We start from the raw sequence: 16,385 nt of genomic DNA, 5'->3' as shown, positions 1-16,385 counted from the left end.
TTGAATATTTCTGTAATCTCTTCCCAAGTATTTGAAATCTTTGATGAGAGATGATTGACGATGTTACGTGAAAAGTAGTCAAGCGCTCTGTCACAGTTTTGGACGTATTTTTCATTTCTTTGGCATTTGCTTTGCTCATGCTGCTTCTTTGAATTGCCTGCTCCATGCTCTAGCATTTAGGGTTTTGATACAATGCATAATTGATGCTCATCTAGCTGCAAAGATTTGACTGTTGTGTGAGCCACGCTGCCTGTGCACCACTTCCCGGGATGTGTCCGCAACTCGTCAGTGCCAGTGTGTGATGGGAGGAGTGGCTGGTTGTGCTGGGGCTGGGTGGCCTTGGCGTGGCTCCCTACAACCTCCTGGGGCAGTTCAGGCACACAGGTGGCACCAGGGTATCAAGGGTCTCCCAAAGTGCTCCCTCAAGGAACTGGACTTCGTGGCCTCACAAGCTTCAGGTGTGAATAGAAAGGAAGCCGTGTTCTCACACTTCCTCTTGTGCAGTAATGCACTTTCTCCTGGTAATCACAGGGAATAGAAATGTAAAGAATAGGCATGATCTGCCACTCATCCCTTAGACCATGATTTAGACCCATCCTCTGCAGGCAGTTTTCCCAAAGGATAAGCTGCGTGGGGAAGGCATCCTGAGGCCAGGGTTCTCGGAGTGCTGCTGGCTGGGACCAGGGAGCTTTAGGGAACACATCTTGGCTGAGCTCCTTGCTGCTTCCATGGCTACAGAAGTGCCCCTTGACCCTCTCCATGCTGGTAGAGCAGGTGCGTTTGTCATTTAATGGAACTGACCTTTTATTTTTATTTTATGATTTTGTTTTCCCCCATTCCCACTAAAACATTGCCTGTATTGTCAGTACCCAAATTCTTTGCTTTTCCTATTGGCGTGTACCTTGTTTTTACTAAGCAGAGGAAAATCCTGCAAGGGTGGGTCTTAGGCTAACATTATTATAGCTGCTGCCATTTAAAAAGTCAATTTTTGCCTACAGGCAAAGTATTGTTATCAGAGTTCGTGCCTGTTTTGCATATATACGGTTGTATCTTCCCTACCTCTCTGGGGTGACAGGAGCAAATGCTGACTTCTTAATGCCGATCGTTGAATCTGAGGTTAAAATAAGAACTCACAAAAAACCAAAAAAGAATAATAAAATGATGGGTAGCAGGTCTCTGACAGGCTTTTGTTATTTCCTTTTTGGTTGAAGCAGGGACTTCATGATGGCTTGATGAAGAATCTTACTTTATCTGAGGGTGCAGCTGAAAAATAGCTTGATCTTTCCTCATTTTTCACTCTCAGTAACTTTTGCAGAGCTGTGGAATGTGGTCCTTCTCATGTGGGCTTATTAGGTGAATACCCCTAAATCTCTTTCAAGTTCAATGATTGCACATCAGGCCTTTCTCTACAGCCATCCTACTACATCTTTTGGATCTTTCCAGGTCATCTCAGCCATGCTTGCATGGCTCCAGCCCATTCCTACCTCTGAATATGCCATCCTGCTGGGAACATCTTAGTGCTTCATTTTGGGCAGGGGCTTAGAACTTGTTTTTTAACTTCTGAGGATGAGTAGAGTTGCAGAGAGCCCAGGAAACCTTTGCAATGCCATGAGGCCAAGATCTGGGTGAGTTTAAGCAAAAATAGCTGTGTAGGAGTCCTGCTGTTAATTAGCCATCAGAGTCTCCTGGATGTCTGTGTTTTGATACAGTGGCATGCTCACACTTTCCTGTGGCTGAAAGAGGGCTGCTTCAGCACCATTGGGTTTTCCAGATACCTTTATTTGAGAAAAAATACAAACTTTCCTTATATCTTACACTAAGTTTTCTGTCTACAGCATAAGAGTTTGCACATGGCTTTCCTTAATGGAATAAAAAGCTAATGACATATAAAAAGAAGAAAATGTGTTTCTAAAAAATAAATAAAACCAAGCTGGCCATCTTGTGCACTGAGAGCATATCTGCCAACAGCCATATGCCTGACTGAGCTACTTATATTAAAATAGAAAGGGATTTGTTTACAAAGGCAGAAGCCAAAGTCCTCTGAGTTTAGGAGCCTGGAAGAAGGTTTCTGCCTGTGTTGCCCACCCACTGATGCCCTTTGCAACCCCGCAGGATGAGTGTGCTGGCCTTGAGCTCTCTTTCTGTGCAGAGCTCAGAGTAACTGCTTCAGTGCTGCCTGTCCAGCTCCAGATCATATGTGAAGGGTGCAAGGTGGCTCGCTCACGTGCAGGACAAAGAACAAATGTAAAACTGTTATTAGTTTGGTATTAGGTTTTATGTATTGTATTCAGTGTTTGTATGTTAGGTAAGCACTACCCAGAGTAACTTTACAGCCTGTGTTATGCAGAGCCCTTTCTCAGCAGTGAGATCTCTTCCAAAAGGTCGCTGGGTTACAGTTTTTCTCCTTATTCGAGATGAAGCTGCCACAGGGTATGATTTCCACCTGGACTGTGGAGTGTTAATCAAGCAAATTCCTCCAGCATCAATGGAGATGGTCTGTACGTTTACTTGTGCATATTCCCACAGTACAAGAATATATGTCTGCATAATGCAGAGGTGCTTAAGATATTTTCTTGTTTTCATGCAGATTCTTCTTTTTGACTGCCTTAAGGAATATCATGCGTTACTGCACCATAGGATTCCTGACTTAAAATATGTCTGATAGGGGGGTTTCATTCTTTTGGGCATATTTGCACTTAACGAGCTTTGAGAGATATTCATGCCATGCAAAATCAGTTACCTATCTTAGCCAGCCAGACCTTATTTAGTCACCCTTGGTTCCCTCTATTTGCAATGGCATCTCATTTTGTCAGCTCCAATAACTGGTTTGTGTCCCTGAGCTCCAGCCCTGGTCTGTGGGGAGAAGGAGTGAGGGAGGGGCCTTGGTGTAGGGGTGTGGGGCAGGAGCCTCTCTAGGCTGGGCTGTGACGTGTTCAGCCCTCATACAAACAAGTAAGCTCTGGTGCAGTTGTGCTGAATGATCATGTCAAGACAGCTGGGTAACCACCATTTTTATTTTCCAAGAAAAAGCTGAGATATTTCTGAGTTTTTTGCTTGTCTGCATGTGTTTCAAAGAAAAATTTCGGTCTGTAAGTTGCTAGAAATGCCATAAGAGATTGCTTTTTAACCAGAGGCTTTTCCCTCGCAGTACCGTTTCTTAATAAGAAATTGAATCCCTGTTTAAAAGAAATGCATTTGTTTAATCTGACTAAGTGGATGCACACTGCCCCAGCATTATGGGGGTGCAGTGTTTAGCCAGTGTCTGAGCTCTTTGGTGATCTGCCACAGAAATAATGCTCATGGCTGGTTTTTGCTTGCACTTATAACTTTATGCCCACTGTACCATTTCCCAGATATCTATACTAATGTAAGCTTTAATATGACCATAGCATATACTGCTATAAAGTATATCCACATTGCTGGATACGTATTTCCATGTTTATGCAGAAATTGCAATATCAGAATATGGCCCCTCATACCAGTTCACGTGTCCTCACTCAAGAGGCATTGCACCAATGCAGGGATAACGCAATTTTTCTTTGCTGATGCAAATAAAACTCTACCTTTCCCCCCACCCCCTCAAAAAAACCCCAAAAGTTTGACATTTATTGTATTTTGATGCCTTAAAGAACCTCCAGTGTTTCTCAGTTAAACTGTACATTTTTGTGTTTTCATTTTGCTAAATATTCTGTTTTTATTTCTCCTTTTACCAGTTTTTCTGCTTCCCTGATGCCACCATGGGAGTGGTTAATGCCTTTCTCCTGCTCTGTGCGTTGCTGGGCGTAGCTGAGAACAACTGGCTTGTAGCCTGTCTGTCATGTTAATTATATATTATTAGAGACCATTAATCTGATGATTATTTACACGATAGATTTAAAGTCTATCGTGTCAATGTGTACTTGGGAAATTGTAATCTGAAGATCAGTGATACACATCAGCGGGACTTTGCATGTTTAAAACATACCGTGTGCTGTCCCGAATGTGCCCGGTTAGCTCAGGAGGCTTCCTGCCCTCACTGGGATCCCCACCCCAGGAGCAGGCAAAAATGCCTTTAAGCAGACAAAAATGCACCCAGAGTTTGGCTTTTGAGCAGTGGCTGTGGGATGCAGCTGCCACCCTGTGCACAGGTGCCCCGGGCAGGGGAGGGGGATGTTGGTGAGAGGGAAGGCTTTGCCTTTGGCAACTTTCACTCGCATCCTGGCAGCTCTGGGGGCCCCTGTGTCACCACAGCCGAGGCACACTGGGCCTGCAGGAGGTCTGGGTGGAATGCAGTGGGGAGGGGGCACCTTGCGGCTCTGGTGGCCCTGGTGCTGAATCTGGGGAATGTGCCAGGCCTGTAAAATGAGTAAAAAGGGCTTTACACCCATTTCAACGCGGTTTAAAGCTTTGCATGTTTTAAAAGCACTTGGCATATTCCAGTGGGATGTTTAATAAGAGTATAATGATGTTTTAATTTTAATTTTTAATTTCACAAGAAGAATAGATGCCAAGTAGATACTAGTTATTGCTGTTTGTCTGTATTGAGCTCTTCGATGTGATATTGTCAGTAGGTTGGGAGGATGAATGTATTCCCTCTGTGTAATAATGCAGGGAGCTGCTCCCAGAGAAGAGAGTGGAGAAGAGACCAGGAGTAATAAGGGATATTTAGGTTTCAGCAGCACAATGGCATGAGAAAGGATAGTACATATTGGGCTGTGTGGCCATGGGCTTGGATTCAGGGCTGTGTTACTTCAGTTCCATCAGGTATTGACATTAAACTTGAAATAACACAACTGTGAATATTTCAAAACATGGAAATACATTACTTGGGTTGAGTTGTGTTCTTATTAAACTCTAGTCATTCTTAGGCATTCATTTGTCTGGATAAAGCTAATTCTGTGTGTGGGTGTATGGGCTTGCACCCTCAAAGGCAGCATGTGTTTCTTTTCCTATATGGGTTTTGCGTTTACATGGAAGCCAAGGGAGTTATTCCTTAATAGTTGATTAACTATTGTGAAGGAACAGCCATACCTATCAGGCTTTAGTCCACAAAAAGTTTTAACATAGGCTGTTAAAAAAAGGCATCTTCAGAGAAAGGCTCATGAAGTGTGAAGTTACTGTGCTAAAGTATAGTGCATTTCTATAAGTTATCTTTATGCAGTTTTCCAGATTAATATCTAAATCTAAAATAAAGCTCTGCAGGCGCGTCCCTCTGGGGCTCTGCAGTCAGCAGATAGATGATGCACAACTCCATGAACTCCTTTGAACTTTCAGATTTTATTTTTCTTGTAAACTGAAAATTAAGTTGATGAAGCTGGGCCCGGCAGACCCATCTTGTGTGCCTGAGGCTCAGCCTTCCCCTTAGGAAAGCAGTGGAGTGGGGGCACAGCCTGCAGGGGAGGGAGGCAGAGGCTCTGAAGCAGCACAGGAACTGCCATCGCAGTCAGTAGGAAACTCCCTGCAATCTCATCCCCAGTCCCTCTGGGACTGTGCTTCTTTTTGATGGTCATTTTAATATTGCAGTGTACTGACATGTACTGGAGGCAGTGAACTTACAAGCTACCCTATAAATAATTTGGCATCTAATTCTGCATATTTTGAGCTTGAGGTCCCCTGAGATGATGAAAGAATTTAAAACCCGTTGTGTGGTTGGGCTAATTTAGCCTGGAAAAGAATACCTTTTTGAGGGCAAAGAAGTACATGACAAGAAACCTTGTTTGTTACCAGGAATCCATGAGCTCTTCCTCTAGCCCCTATGTTTGCCAGCAAGTTTTGTGGCTTCTGTCTCCTAATATCTTCCAGATTTCCCAAATCCCATTGCCCCAGAGAGCTTCCCCACCTGGAGAAGAGCGATAGCCCCTTTGTGCTGATAGACCTTTGTCCAGGCTGCCTGTCCCTTGGAAAGCTATGAAGAACAGAACTGATTTTAACGAACCTTATCCAAAGGCAAATGTGAGGAAAACCAACAAAAATACAGAGTTCCCAACATACATTTGTGTGTATTTTTCTTGGTTTTCCCTACATAGTTTCTAGAAAAATCCAAGCGCCTATGTTATCATTTTTCATTAAAGTGATGTTTCTAACCACGGTGGACAGCTCTCATATCCCTTGAAAACTTATAATAGTAAAATTGTCATAAGCATGAAGCAGGAATGCAAGATTTTATTAAACAATCTTCAGCTCATAAAAGACATCAGTGTTGTGCCATTCTAGATCATATAAATATATTTCAAAGCAGAATCATATTTCAGCAGAGAGATAAAGCACAAAAGAATATGATTAGCGGATAGCAACATAAAATATTAAACCATCTAAGAAGGGGTGTAGGTGTATGTTTATCCACATGGGCAAGTTGGGGGGCGAGAGCAAGGCAAGATTTTGGCAATATATCAGTAGAGCCCATGAGCACAGATATCTGTGGCAATTTGTGTGTGTGTTTTGCAGTGGCGGGGGGGTCTGGCATGGCTTCTCGCAGCGCGGAGCTGGGTGTTCCTGCACAGCCGCGCAAAACACTGAGGGAACATGATGGGTGTCTTTAGTCCGGCAGAGTCGTCAAAGGGAGATATGAGCTCTACCTGGATAAATAAGTATAAATAGTTTTCTTTCTGATATGTGACCAGATTATTTTCCAGTTGATTTCCAGCCAAGGTCCCAGGGGGGCTACAGATCAAAAAAAGATAAGGGTCAGTTACAAGGTTGAGCTCATTCGGCGTTGCCATAGTAACTGACCTCCAGCATCCCTGGGAGGACGGCACCCAGCTCCCCAGGTGACATTTCTGCTGCCACGCCATCAATCCGCTGCCTTTCACCGCCCGGGCTGCCTAATCACTGGGGCACCGCGCTGCAGAGCAGCTCTGTGCTGCCGGCCCGGCCAGGGCAGGAGCACAGAGTCTCCTCACCCTGCAGCTGCCCAAACAGCAAGGAAGGGGCTTGGCTACATCCTCTGGGATTAATTACAAAAATCTAATGGAGCAGTGTGGTCCAAATGGTTTGTATAGCAGGTCATGGGCTTAGGCAGCAATGGCGGTGAGGAAATGTCATCTGTACAGCAGACATCGTCTTCATCCGATGTGAGCATCTGCGAATTTGCCGTCCCCTTGTAGCAGTCACAGTGTGTTCTCAGACCTTGGTTTTACCTCTATTGTTGGATTGTTTTAAATGAATACCAGTGGTGGAGTGTTGCCAGCCAGATGAGGGGTCGAAGGGGTTCTCTGCAGGCTTTGTTTTGGAGAGGGGTGTCCATCACTGTCATCCTACCCTGGTTCCAGTCCCTTACTCCTTCACAGCCACATGGAAAAAATTACTGGGGAAGCTCCTTCTTTTCTTATGTTATAAATTTTTCCCTTTGATTACTTATTTACTAGGAAATGAATTGCATAAACAGAATAGTTCCATGCAGTTTTCATTTTATTTCCCTGTGTTCATTCCAATTTCTATTTATTTCTACTATAATTAGAGCACATGGCCCATTTAATTCTACCAAATTTATGATCTAATGGACAGGAGAAGGTTCTCTGTGAACACAGTATATTAATGCTTTGTTACACTGACTCACAGTATTTCAAAGTTCATTAAAAGCATGGTTAACTCGTGGATGTGAACATCTGAGTACAGGAAAGAAATTCCCCTTTATTGCCTTAATTTGCTGCAGTGGAGTAGAAATATACTGCTCTGGGATGCTATAGTACAGGATGCATGTGGTGTTGTCAGGAATGAGCATCAGATTGTCTTACACGATCTCTCAAATTAGGACTATTGCAGTTATTCCATAAGGGAAAATTTCGCTTTATTAAATCAAGTTGAAGAGAGAAGTTTTAACTAACAGTAAAGACAATCTTGATTTTTGTTGTTCAGATCTCCCTTTTTTGGTATGATAACGTGTCAGTACATGACAGTGTTAATGCATACTTTAATATTGCCATTAATATAGTTATAATTAGAAATGCAGCTGATACAGTACACGGGTTTAATACAGCATTATTAATTATACTGCATCCTCGCCAGGAGGCTGCTGGTGTCGGTTCTCTTAGAGGCTTAGAGACTCATTGTAATATGTATTAAATGCACATTGCTGCAGCAGAAATAGCTTTATGGAGAACCATATTCCCACTCTAAAATGGGCAGAATGACAGTGTAAGTGCTACTAAGCACCCTATCAACATATTTAAAACTATCCTGCAAACGCACCCAAACTTGGGAACAATGAGCGACGTGCTTTGCCACCGCAGTTCAGCTGGGTCTGCACAACCCACTAATCCTCACTAACAGGCAGTAAATTATGTACCTCCAAATTTATACAAATGCCTGCCTTTGACATCAGTGGGCACCACCCAGGTTTCACCTTCAGGATTCAGATAATCAGCTCTCATTCCTACTGGCTTCCCTCAAGACCAGTATGGAAATAAGTATGTGTCTGCCAGGGATCAAATGCTTTTGGAGACAAAAGTAGGTACTGAAAACATTACAGGATACTATCATCTCCCCATGATACTTTTACACAAAGCGCTCTGTTCCTCTTTTGGCCTGACATAGTTTCAGCCTGACAGAATACAGCAGGCCTGCTTGTTTTAAACAAGAGCATATCCTATTATTTTTTTGAGAAATGAAGTGTAAAATTAATGTTTATTATTTTGAGCTCAGGAAAAAAAAAAAAAGCCAAGAAACCCAAGATTCTTGTTTGCTGTGCATTGCTCGTTTAGTCCTGCAATCGCTCGATCCCCACACAGATACACTTATGAAGAAATGGGAGAAGATCTCCCTAACAAGCTGTAAAAATATGCATTTTATTTTACAAATGAGAGGGGCTGCATAATTCACTTGAGTTATGTAGGTCTCTCATAGATGCTTGTCATGTTTAAAAAAAAATATGAATAAGAATGAGGGAAATGATGATATGTTTTCCGTTGCTAACACCCAGCACCACACATTTGACTGGAACATTGGCTGTCATGCTGCATTGTCAAAAAGCCTCCTTGCATGTACCTATGTGATCTTATATAATTCAAGGAAGTTATTCTGCAAAGGTGACTGAGTATCCCTATACATGTGCTGTGTTTCTGTGTAAAATAATATGCTGTAAAATGCCATAGAGGAGAGAGTGATTATAGCAGCAATTCTATCTATATCTTTGGGCATTTTCATATTTTGAATACACATGCATGAAAAGAGAAACGTTTGTCATGCTAACCATGGTACTTTTTCCCCCCTTTTTTCTTTCTGGATGGTTTTATAGACACAAGAAATACATAATGGACTCCTGTGGGAGTGGAATAAAAACCCCCACCGGTGAGGAGAAGGCCTTATAATTCAGAAGTGGATTTGCAAATCAAAAGGTCTTGCCTCGAGTGGGATAAATTTCCAGATCTGCAGGAACCCATTATGTTTTATTATTTTTCATTCGAGTTTTAGTTTGTTTGTTATGGGTTTAACTATTTAAAATACTGCAGGGATCAGCCAAGAAAATACACAGTCTCTGTTACCTAATTAAACATACCAAGCTTGTAAGAATATACTTCAGTTGAAATGCTGAGCATTGTTTGGTTTGGCAGGTTTTTTTTTAATTTTACTCAAATTATAGGTATTTAGGCTGCAAAAGGAGCAGCTGTCTAGTCATCAGTATGTGTCTGCTTGTATTTATTAACACATGTGCTCACACCGGACCTCAGGCTGTACATGAATCACTGTTTTCCAAATACCCAGTATGCAGAGGGTAGAAAATTAATGTCAAACATGATTTCTCTGATTTACTTGTAGAAGGAATTTGTTCCATTCCCCCCAGTACCTGCTTTGTCCTCTGCAGGTTTATTGCAGTGCTTGGTTGCTGTACACAGCAGTGTGGCTGGGCGTGCTCAGCAGGAGGCACATGTCCCTTCCCCATCTCTCCTCCCCTCCAGAACAGATTGCAAAGATTGCACAAAGCCAAAACTTTTCAGGCAAGAGTCTGATGGGAGAAGCCAGCCTTACACTACAGAAAGGAGAGAGGCCAGGTGGGAAGCCCACACATCAGAGAGGGCCACGTGCCTGCCCATAGTGGCTGCCCAAACAGAGCACTGCAAACCTTGTGGCGTTCTAGAAATATCCCAGTCTCTGGTTATGTCTTCCCAGGGAATTTGTAGAGCTGCTGTCATGGAGCTACCAGCCCTTTCATCTTTCTGTTTCTGACTCTTTCCTCCCTTTCCTTTTCTCTTTTTATCTCCTTCCCAACCCACCTGTTTCCTTCTCCCCATACTGTGCCTCCCCCTTCCCCGTGGCAGCTCCAATGCCGGCACTCACCATGAGCACCCTGGGCAGGGCAGAGCACACATTGCCATGAGGATTTCCAGAGCCCACCTGGCAGCACAGGCAGCTCTCCACTGGCATATGCTGCTGCACAAGGCACTGCATGGTTTTGTGTTTGTTTGTTTTTTTTTTTCTTTTTTTTTTTTGTTATTTTTCACAATGCACCCTTCAAGGCTCACGTGCTCTGGGAATTACCTCCAGCAGCAAACATGCCATGTGCTTGGGTACGAGCTGTGCCCAGCGTCCCAAGTGCAGAATCCTGCTGTTTGCCTGCCCTGGCACATAAATCACCAGCTTCTACAAGGGCTTTGGGTTCCTGAGAGTACCAGAGGCTTTATAGAAAACAATAATCTCCTTTTTTTTTAGCCGCTTTAAAGATAGCAAAAGCTAATTTAAAGCAACTGTAAGTAAAGACAGTGCTTTTGAAGGCTCCTATTATTCATAATATCCAAATGTGTTTGGCAAGAGAGTGGTTCATGGTATAATGTAGTAATTAGCTATCTTGGAAATAAAAATTGAAGTGGTGATATTCGAAGATGCGTACAACAAAAGACAGAATTTATTTAGTTTTTAAAGTATGTTTTCATGAGAAGTTCGTGTGCTGCCACAGTGAAGGAAAGACACATTTTCGGCAAGTATTTGCAGAAACCATCCACAATTTAAAAAAATTTTGGGTGGTTTCTGATTTATATATAAACTGTATGTTATGTTGTCTAAATTTTTTCAGCTCCCTCTCTTCAAGCAAACAGTTTTATGTGTAAAAATTGCTTTAATATGGCTTCAGTATGTCAAAAAAAGTTCCCAGCTGCACCCAGAACCACAAATTTCAATAAACAGAGAAGCATATCATCTTACAAAAGTGGTAGACTTGAACCAAGGGTAATAATTATTGTTATTTCCCTGAGTTCAGCTAGGATATAGAGGCATTTGAAATGGGTCCTGTGTATTCAATACTTAAAATATGTGACACGGAAATAACACTTTCAAATTACATTTAAAAACCTTCAATGATCTCTCTTCACCATGGAAAAAGCCAAGAGATAAAATTTAGACTGACTCTCTGCTCTGGGTTCCTGTTATTCTCCAATAGTTCCTTCCTTCCCTGTGTGTTTGCAGTACAGTCTAAGGTGAAGATGGCATTTCAGCCCTCTGTCAGTTTTGGTGTTGAATTCACACTATGAAAGTAGTTTTAAATGCTGTTTGACTATTAATAATCTATACCCAGGGCAGGGCTGCTCTCCCTTTGTGGCAGGAGGCAAGGTGGAGCAGCGCTGTGTTGTTGGGAGCCTGGGAGCAGGCGCGTGTGTTCCCCATGGGTTGAGTGCAGGGCCGCTTTCATCGCAGCCCAAAATCACCACCCCTAAACGTGGCTGGGACTGTACCCGTGAATGCTCACCCTGCTTTGGTGCTGAGGCCAGGGCTGGGGCTGGGGCTGTGGGTCCTTGAAGCCGTGAGCGCAGGCACAGCCGTTCCTCGCCGACTGCTGCTGCATCCCCGACGCTAATCTGCTGTGTCACTAACAAGTTGTATCATTTGAACCTTGCAGAGGAAGGCATCAATCATGAGTGCAAGCTGTGTAACCAGATGTTTGACTCTCCGGCAAAGCTCCTGTGTCACCTGATTGAGCACAGCTTTGAGGGGATGGGAGGCACATTCAAATGCCCTGTTTGTTTCACAGGTAAGACAGGGAGGCCAAGACAAGCCTCAGCGTGCATGGCTAGATCCAGAAATGACACTCGGGGGATTTGTAAAATACTGTATTCCTTTCCTTGGGAAAAAGAAATACTGTGCTTGGAAATGTTCAGATATTGTCTGTCTGAGTCTGGGGCTCGCTCTGACAAGCAGCACTGTGGCATTTGACACTGAGCAGCACTGCTGCACGCAGCAGGCTCTGCATGGCCCCCCACAATTCAAAGCCTTTACATTATACCTTGTGTGGCTTCAAGGTGTTATGTGTTTCCAAGTGCAGGACGTGCAAAGTATGGACCTGCTCTTGCAAGCCCTTATTCACCTGAGCAAGGACCCTTTAAAGGCCAGGTGGTTAATGGTCCACTCACACTGCTGAGGCTCATGGGAATAAAGGTTTGATAAGACCAAACTGTACAACTGCATGGTTTTGCCAGCTGTTCTCTCAGAGGTTTCTTTAAGCCCAATTTTCTTCCAGTGGCACATTTCTAACTCCTGTCTGAGATTTTGCTAGGTATTCCTTCCCTGTAGATCATTTTAAGCTGTCTCATAAATGAAAATGATCATGGGTGATCTTGCTTTTCAAGGATCTGCAGGGTGCATGCTAAAGGCTGCCTTTTATACTCTCTTCAAAACAGTAGTTAACATCCGCATTTCCAATCTGTTTGAGAGATGGTTTGGACTTATTGTCAGTAAAGGGGCATGGCAGCACCTGAGATTCCTTAAACTTTGATGGGAATAAGGTGAACCCAAGCTCTTTAGGGTTCGGCTCAAAGTTTGAGAACATGGTGTTTGCATGAGCTTGGAGATAATTTATCCTTTCCTGAAATGTGCTGTTGAAAAAACTTCTTTGGGTGCATGTGTTGAATTCCACTGAAGAAGTCATTTTCACATACAGATTCATATAAAGTGAGACAAAAATGAAATGAGATATATTTTTTTAACCAGCTAAAGTCATAATCATAATGTAGATGCTGTGATATTTGTGAGGTTAAATCATCATCCTTTTTTTTATACCTAATGGACAACCTATTTAAAAGGTCTAAAAATCGTGGCAAGCCTGCCCTTTCAGATTCACATGTCTGTGGGAAATGCTGTTCTGGGCCATGTCTCTTCCAGACCAGCCATCAAGGCTTCTCCTGGCCCAGTTGTCCTGCATTAAAAATGCATCCGATGCACCTGCCGTGGGCCCAGGGCTCCCTGTGGGAATGGTGACATCCTCTCTTTGGTCTGATGACTGAGTTCTTCCAGCTACCCGTGGACAGTGTTAGCTTTATGTGAAATATCAAAAATCCATACAGGATATAGTGTCTGTTAGAAGTAAGCTGACTGTCAGCCTGGAGACTCTAAATTGACTACTTGTAAGGAAATTCTGCTGAAGAGAGTGTATCGGCACTTCCCTGGCAGATATCCTTGGACTTGTTACAATTGCAAAGACTCTGAAGTGTAGTTCGAGGCCAGATGCCTTATACAAAGCAATCTTAACTAATCCTACTATGTCGTTTCAGTTTTTGTACAGGCAAATAAACTGCAGCAGCACATCTTTGCAGTCCACGGGCAGGAAGACAAAATTTATGACTGTTCCCAGTGCCCACAGAAGTTCTTCTTTCAAACAGAGCTTCAGGTATGTTTACAACAGGAGTAAAAGCAAAGCTAAAGCTGTTGATTTCTCTGTGCAGCTGTCACCCTTGTGCAGCATTTAGAAAAGGTGCCTAACCTTAGTATGGTCTCTTCTGCCTTAAACAGTCTCTCAGACTCCTCCTGCCTCCCTGGGTGCTTTGAGGAGAAAGGGGTCTCTGAGCATGGCTAGAATAAATAAATAAATAAGACAAGAGAGAGATAATGATTTATGAGTATTTCTCTTGACAGTAGTGTTGCTGCCTCCTTACATGTCTACGTCAAACACCTTGTAAATAATTTCTTTTTCTCTATTAATAATTTAGGGACTGATTAACATACAAAGACTAAGCAAATGGTAGCTGCCCCATCCCCTTCCTCACTGTTAATTCAGAAGTAAAGGAATTTTCCCTACTGAGTTATGAGAGCAAAGCGTGGGTGCAGCTCCAACAATGCTTAATTAGAGGCTCCACCAAGGCAGTAGCACATTAACAAGCTGCAGGTTCTGCAAACCAGGCCTTACATAGCAGTTTTCCTGGCAACACTGCAGGCTGCAGCCACAGCAGTTGTAGCCTCCACAAAGCCAGTGCTTGGCCCACATCTGTTCCTGAGTGCAGCAAACCCTCTGGAGGGGCTGGACCCTGTCCTGCTGCTGTAGCCACTCTTGGGGCCCCGGCCCCAGGGGCCTCCTTAGAGCCATGGCAGTGAGGCTGGGGTTTAAATCACACTGATACTTCTAATGCTAAACTCACACAGATACAGAAACCTCATGGTGTGTGTGCCTGGAACCTCATGGGGAATGAAGCACCAGAGCCTGCCCCCCTACAGAGCTCATGAGGAGGTGCCCACCCTGGCTGGCCTCACACATACGTCACCTGTATAGCATGGCCACCAAAATACTGCTCCCACCCCCTGGGAAATGTGGTCTTTTTATAGAATGGTACCATATGCCTCATTTAAATCTATTAGCTTTATAAACTATGATTTACTTAAACTTTGGAGGATTTTTATTTATCTTGCTGAATTCCCAAGCTGCTGCCTCTTGTGTTGTGCTGTCATGCTGTGGAAGGATGGCTGATCTTTTCACTTTGTTGATTTTATTTTATTTTTTCTCCCAGGGGATCTCTTCTTTCCCTTGTTCTAGCGACCTGATTTGCATAAGTGTACAAAAGTTTTAACTATACCTTGTTAATATTTTAATAAAGTCAGCAGATTTTGGGTTTGTGTGTTCTCACTATGAATGCTTTGTGAAGGCAGCAGTGGCTTACAAAGCCAGCTCTGATTTTTCCTCCCATATTTCCCTTAAAGTGGTGTTTGGTCAAAATGCCAGCACAATTAAAATGGGCACATTGGCTTCCTAGGTCACTGCATTAACCTTTAAAATCAGATGATCAAATAAAGAGAACCTGGTTGAATTATAGTCTTAACGGCGGCCCATTTTTTGCAATTAAGAATTTTAATTACATAGTGTTTCAATTCTGAAGTTTTGTGCCTTGCAAAATTGCAGCAAATGTCAGCTTTAATCAGATAAATCATGATTATAATTTTCCAGTTTTTATGCAGAATTTTTGTGCACTGAAAATTTTTCTGCTCATAATAATTACACGAGTAGTTTTGAATAGTGTTGGCTGAATGAAAATTCAATACTTAGCTGCACAGTTTTAGTCTTTATTTCGGTAGTGACTCAGAAATGTGTGTTTACTTGATGCCAGGGAATTTACCAATACAAATACAGGAGCCAAGGAGGACACAAAATGTGTGTATAAATCCGTTAGAAATGCTCAAGACTTTTGAACCAGTCTGCCTTGGCATAGTTATCTCATTAGTTTCTGATGTGTAAGTTGCCTGTTCTAAATTTCTCAACTATTGGTTATATTTTTGTTGAGTAATGAAGATTTAGTATTATTTCAGTGAACCAGTTGTTCAGCTGCTAGTTAGGGTTAAATCTGCATAAACCTTTCATTCTCTTTAACTGTGCAATTATTCTAATGTGGGCAAATCACCATCCATCAAGGGGTTTCGCTTGATGAATTTGACTTTTCAGTTCTGAACTTGCTTTCCCACTGGCATAAAATAACTAGTATCGAAACCTGAACCTACACATTGTTTCACTTCTTCGTATTCATAAGTGAAACCACTGAAAATACTTTTTAAAAAATTGAACATTCAGCTATTTCAAGAAGAAATTCAGAGTGGGATGCTTACAGAAAAGCAGGAAAATCAGGGAGGGTGGGGAAAATGACAGGCTGCACAGGGAAAAGGTAACTTTTGGACATGTCATGGAGTGCCATGGATTAGCCCTGCTGATTTGTGAACATTTCTTTTAAACAGTCAGGGTAAACGCTAAGTAAGCCCAGAAGGCACGTGTGCCATGTGATGAGAAACTGTTGCTGCTGTGAATGTGCTGTTAGTGGCTGGTGCAGATACTGCTTTGGTAGCTCAACACTCTGGAAGTGACCAAACCCTCTTTGCGCTGCTGAACTAGTAGTTGTATTTTAAAATAGGTTTATGCTTTGAAGTTTACACCATCTGATGGAGCTGTAAGACCAAGGCTTAAGAAAGCTCTGAGGAACTGAGCTTACTTTATAAATGGGTGAGAATTTGGGTGAGAATCTGGAACAATGAGTAAGTGAGGTTACCTTGATGATACTGCCACAAGAAAAGAAAACACTGTTTAACTGCTTACATTATCTCACTGGAAATAAGGAAAGAAAACATGGTAAGGTTAAGTATGAAACACAAAGGAAACAGCATGTATGATAACCCCACACACCCTTAGGGCATAAGAGGAAAGGCTGGCAGCTCCACGTTTTTCACATCATCAG

At 42.7% G+C, this 16,385-nt stretch overlaps 1 protein-coding gene across 5 annotated transcripts in view; it reads left to right on the top strand.

Moving 5' to 3' along the window:
- The window catches only part of ZNF423 (zinc finger protein 423), a 229,122-nt gene that overhangs the window by 194,680 nt on the left and 18,057 nt on the right, over positions 1-16,385 (top strand). For 4 of the 5 annotated variants that reach the window (XR_010434321.1, XM_064671141.1, XM_064671142.1 and 1 more), the window contains 2 exons: positions 11,804-11,935; positions 13,452-13,567. The exons of the other annotated variant lie outside the window; for it this stretch is intronic. Coding sequence is in view for 3 of the 4 variants with exons in the window: in XM_064671141.1 (XP_064527211.1) it covers positions 11,804-11,935; positions 13,452-13,567 (248 nt within the window). In the remaining variant the exon portion in view is untranslated. The remainder of the gene's footprint in view (positions 1-11,803; positions 11,936-13,451; positions 13,568-16,385) is intronic. 5 annotated transcript variants of the gene reach the window in all.

The sequence above is a fragment of the Pseudopipra pipra genome, chromosome 14 (assembly GCF_036250125.1).
Source record: "Pseudopipra pipra isolate bDixPip1 chromosome 14, bDixPip1.hap1, whole genome shotgun sequence".
In the NCBI taxonomy this organism is placed as follows: domain Eukaryota; kingdom Metazoa; phylum Chordata; class Aves; order Passeriformes; family Pipridae; genus Pseudopipra; species Pseudopipra pipra.
The sequence above is the reverse complement of the archived record's forward strand: the minus strand, read 5'-3'. Positions and strand labels throughout refer to the sequence as shown.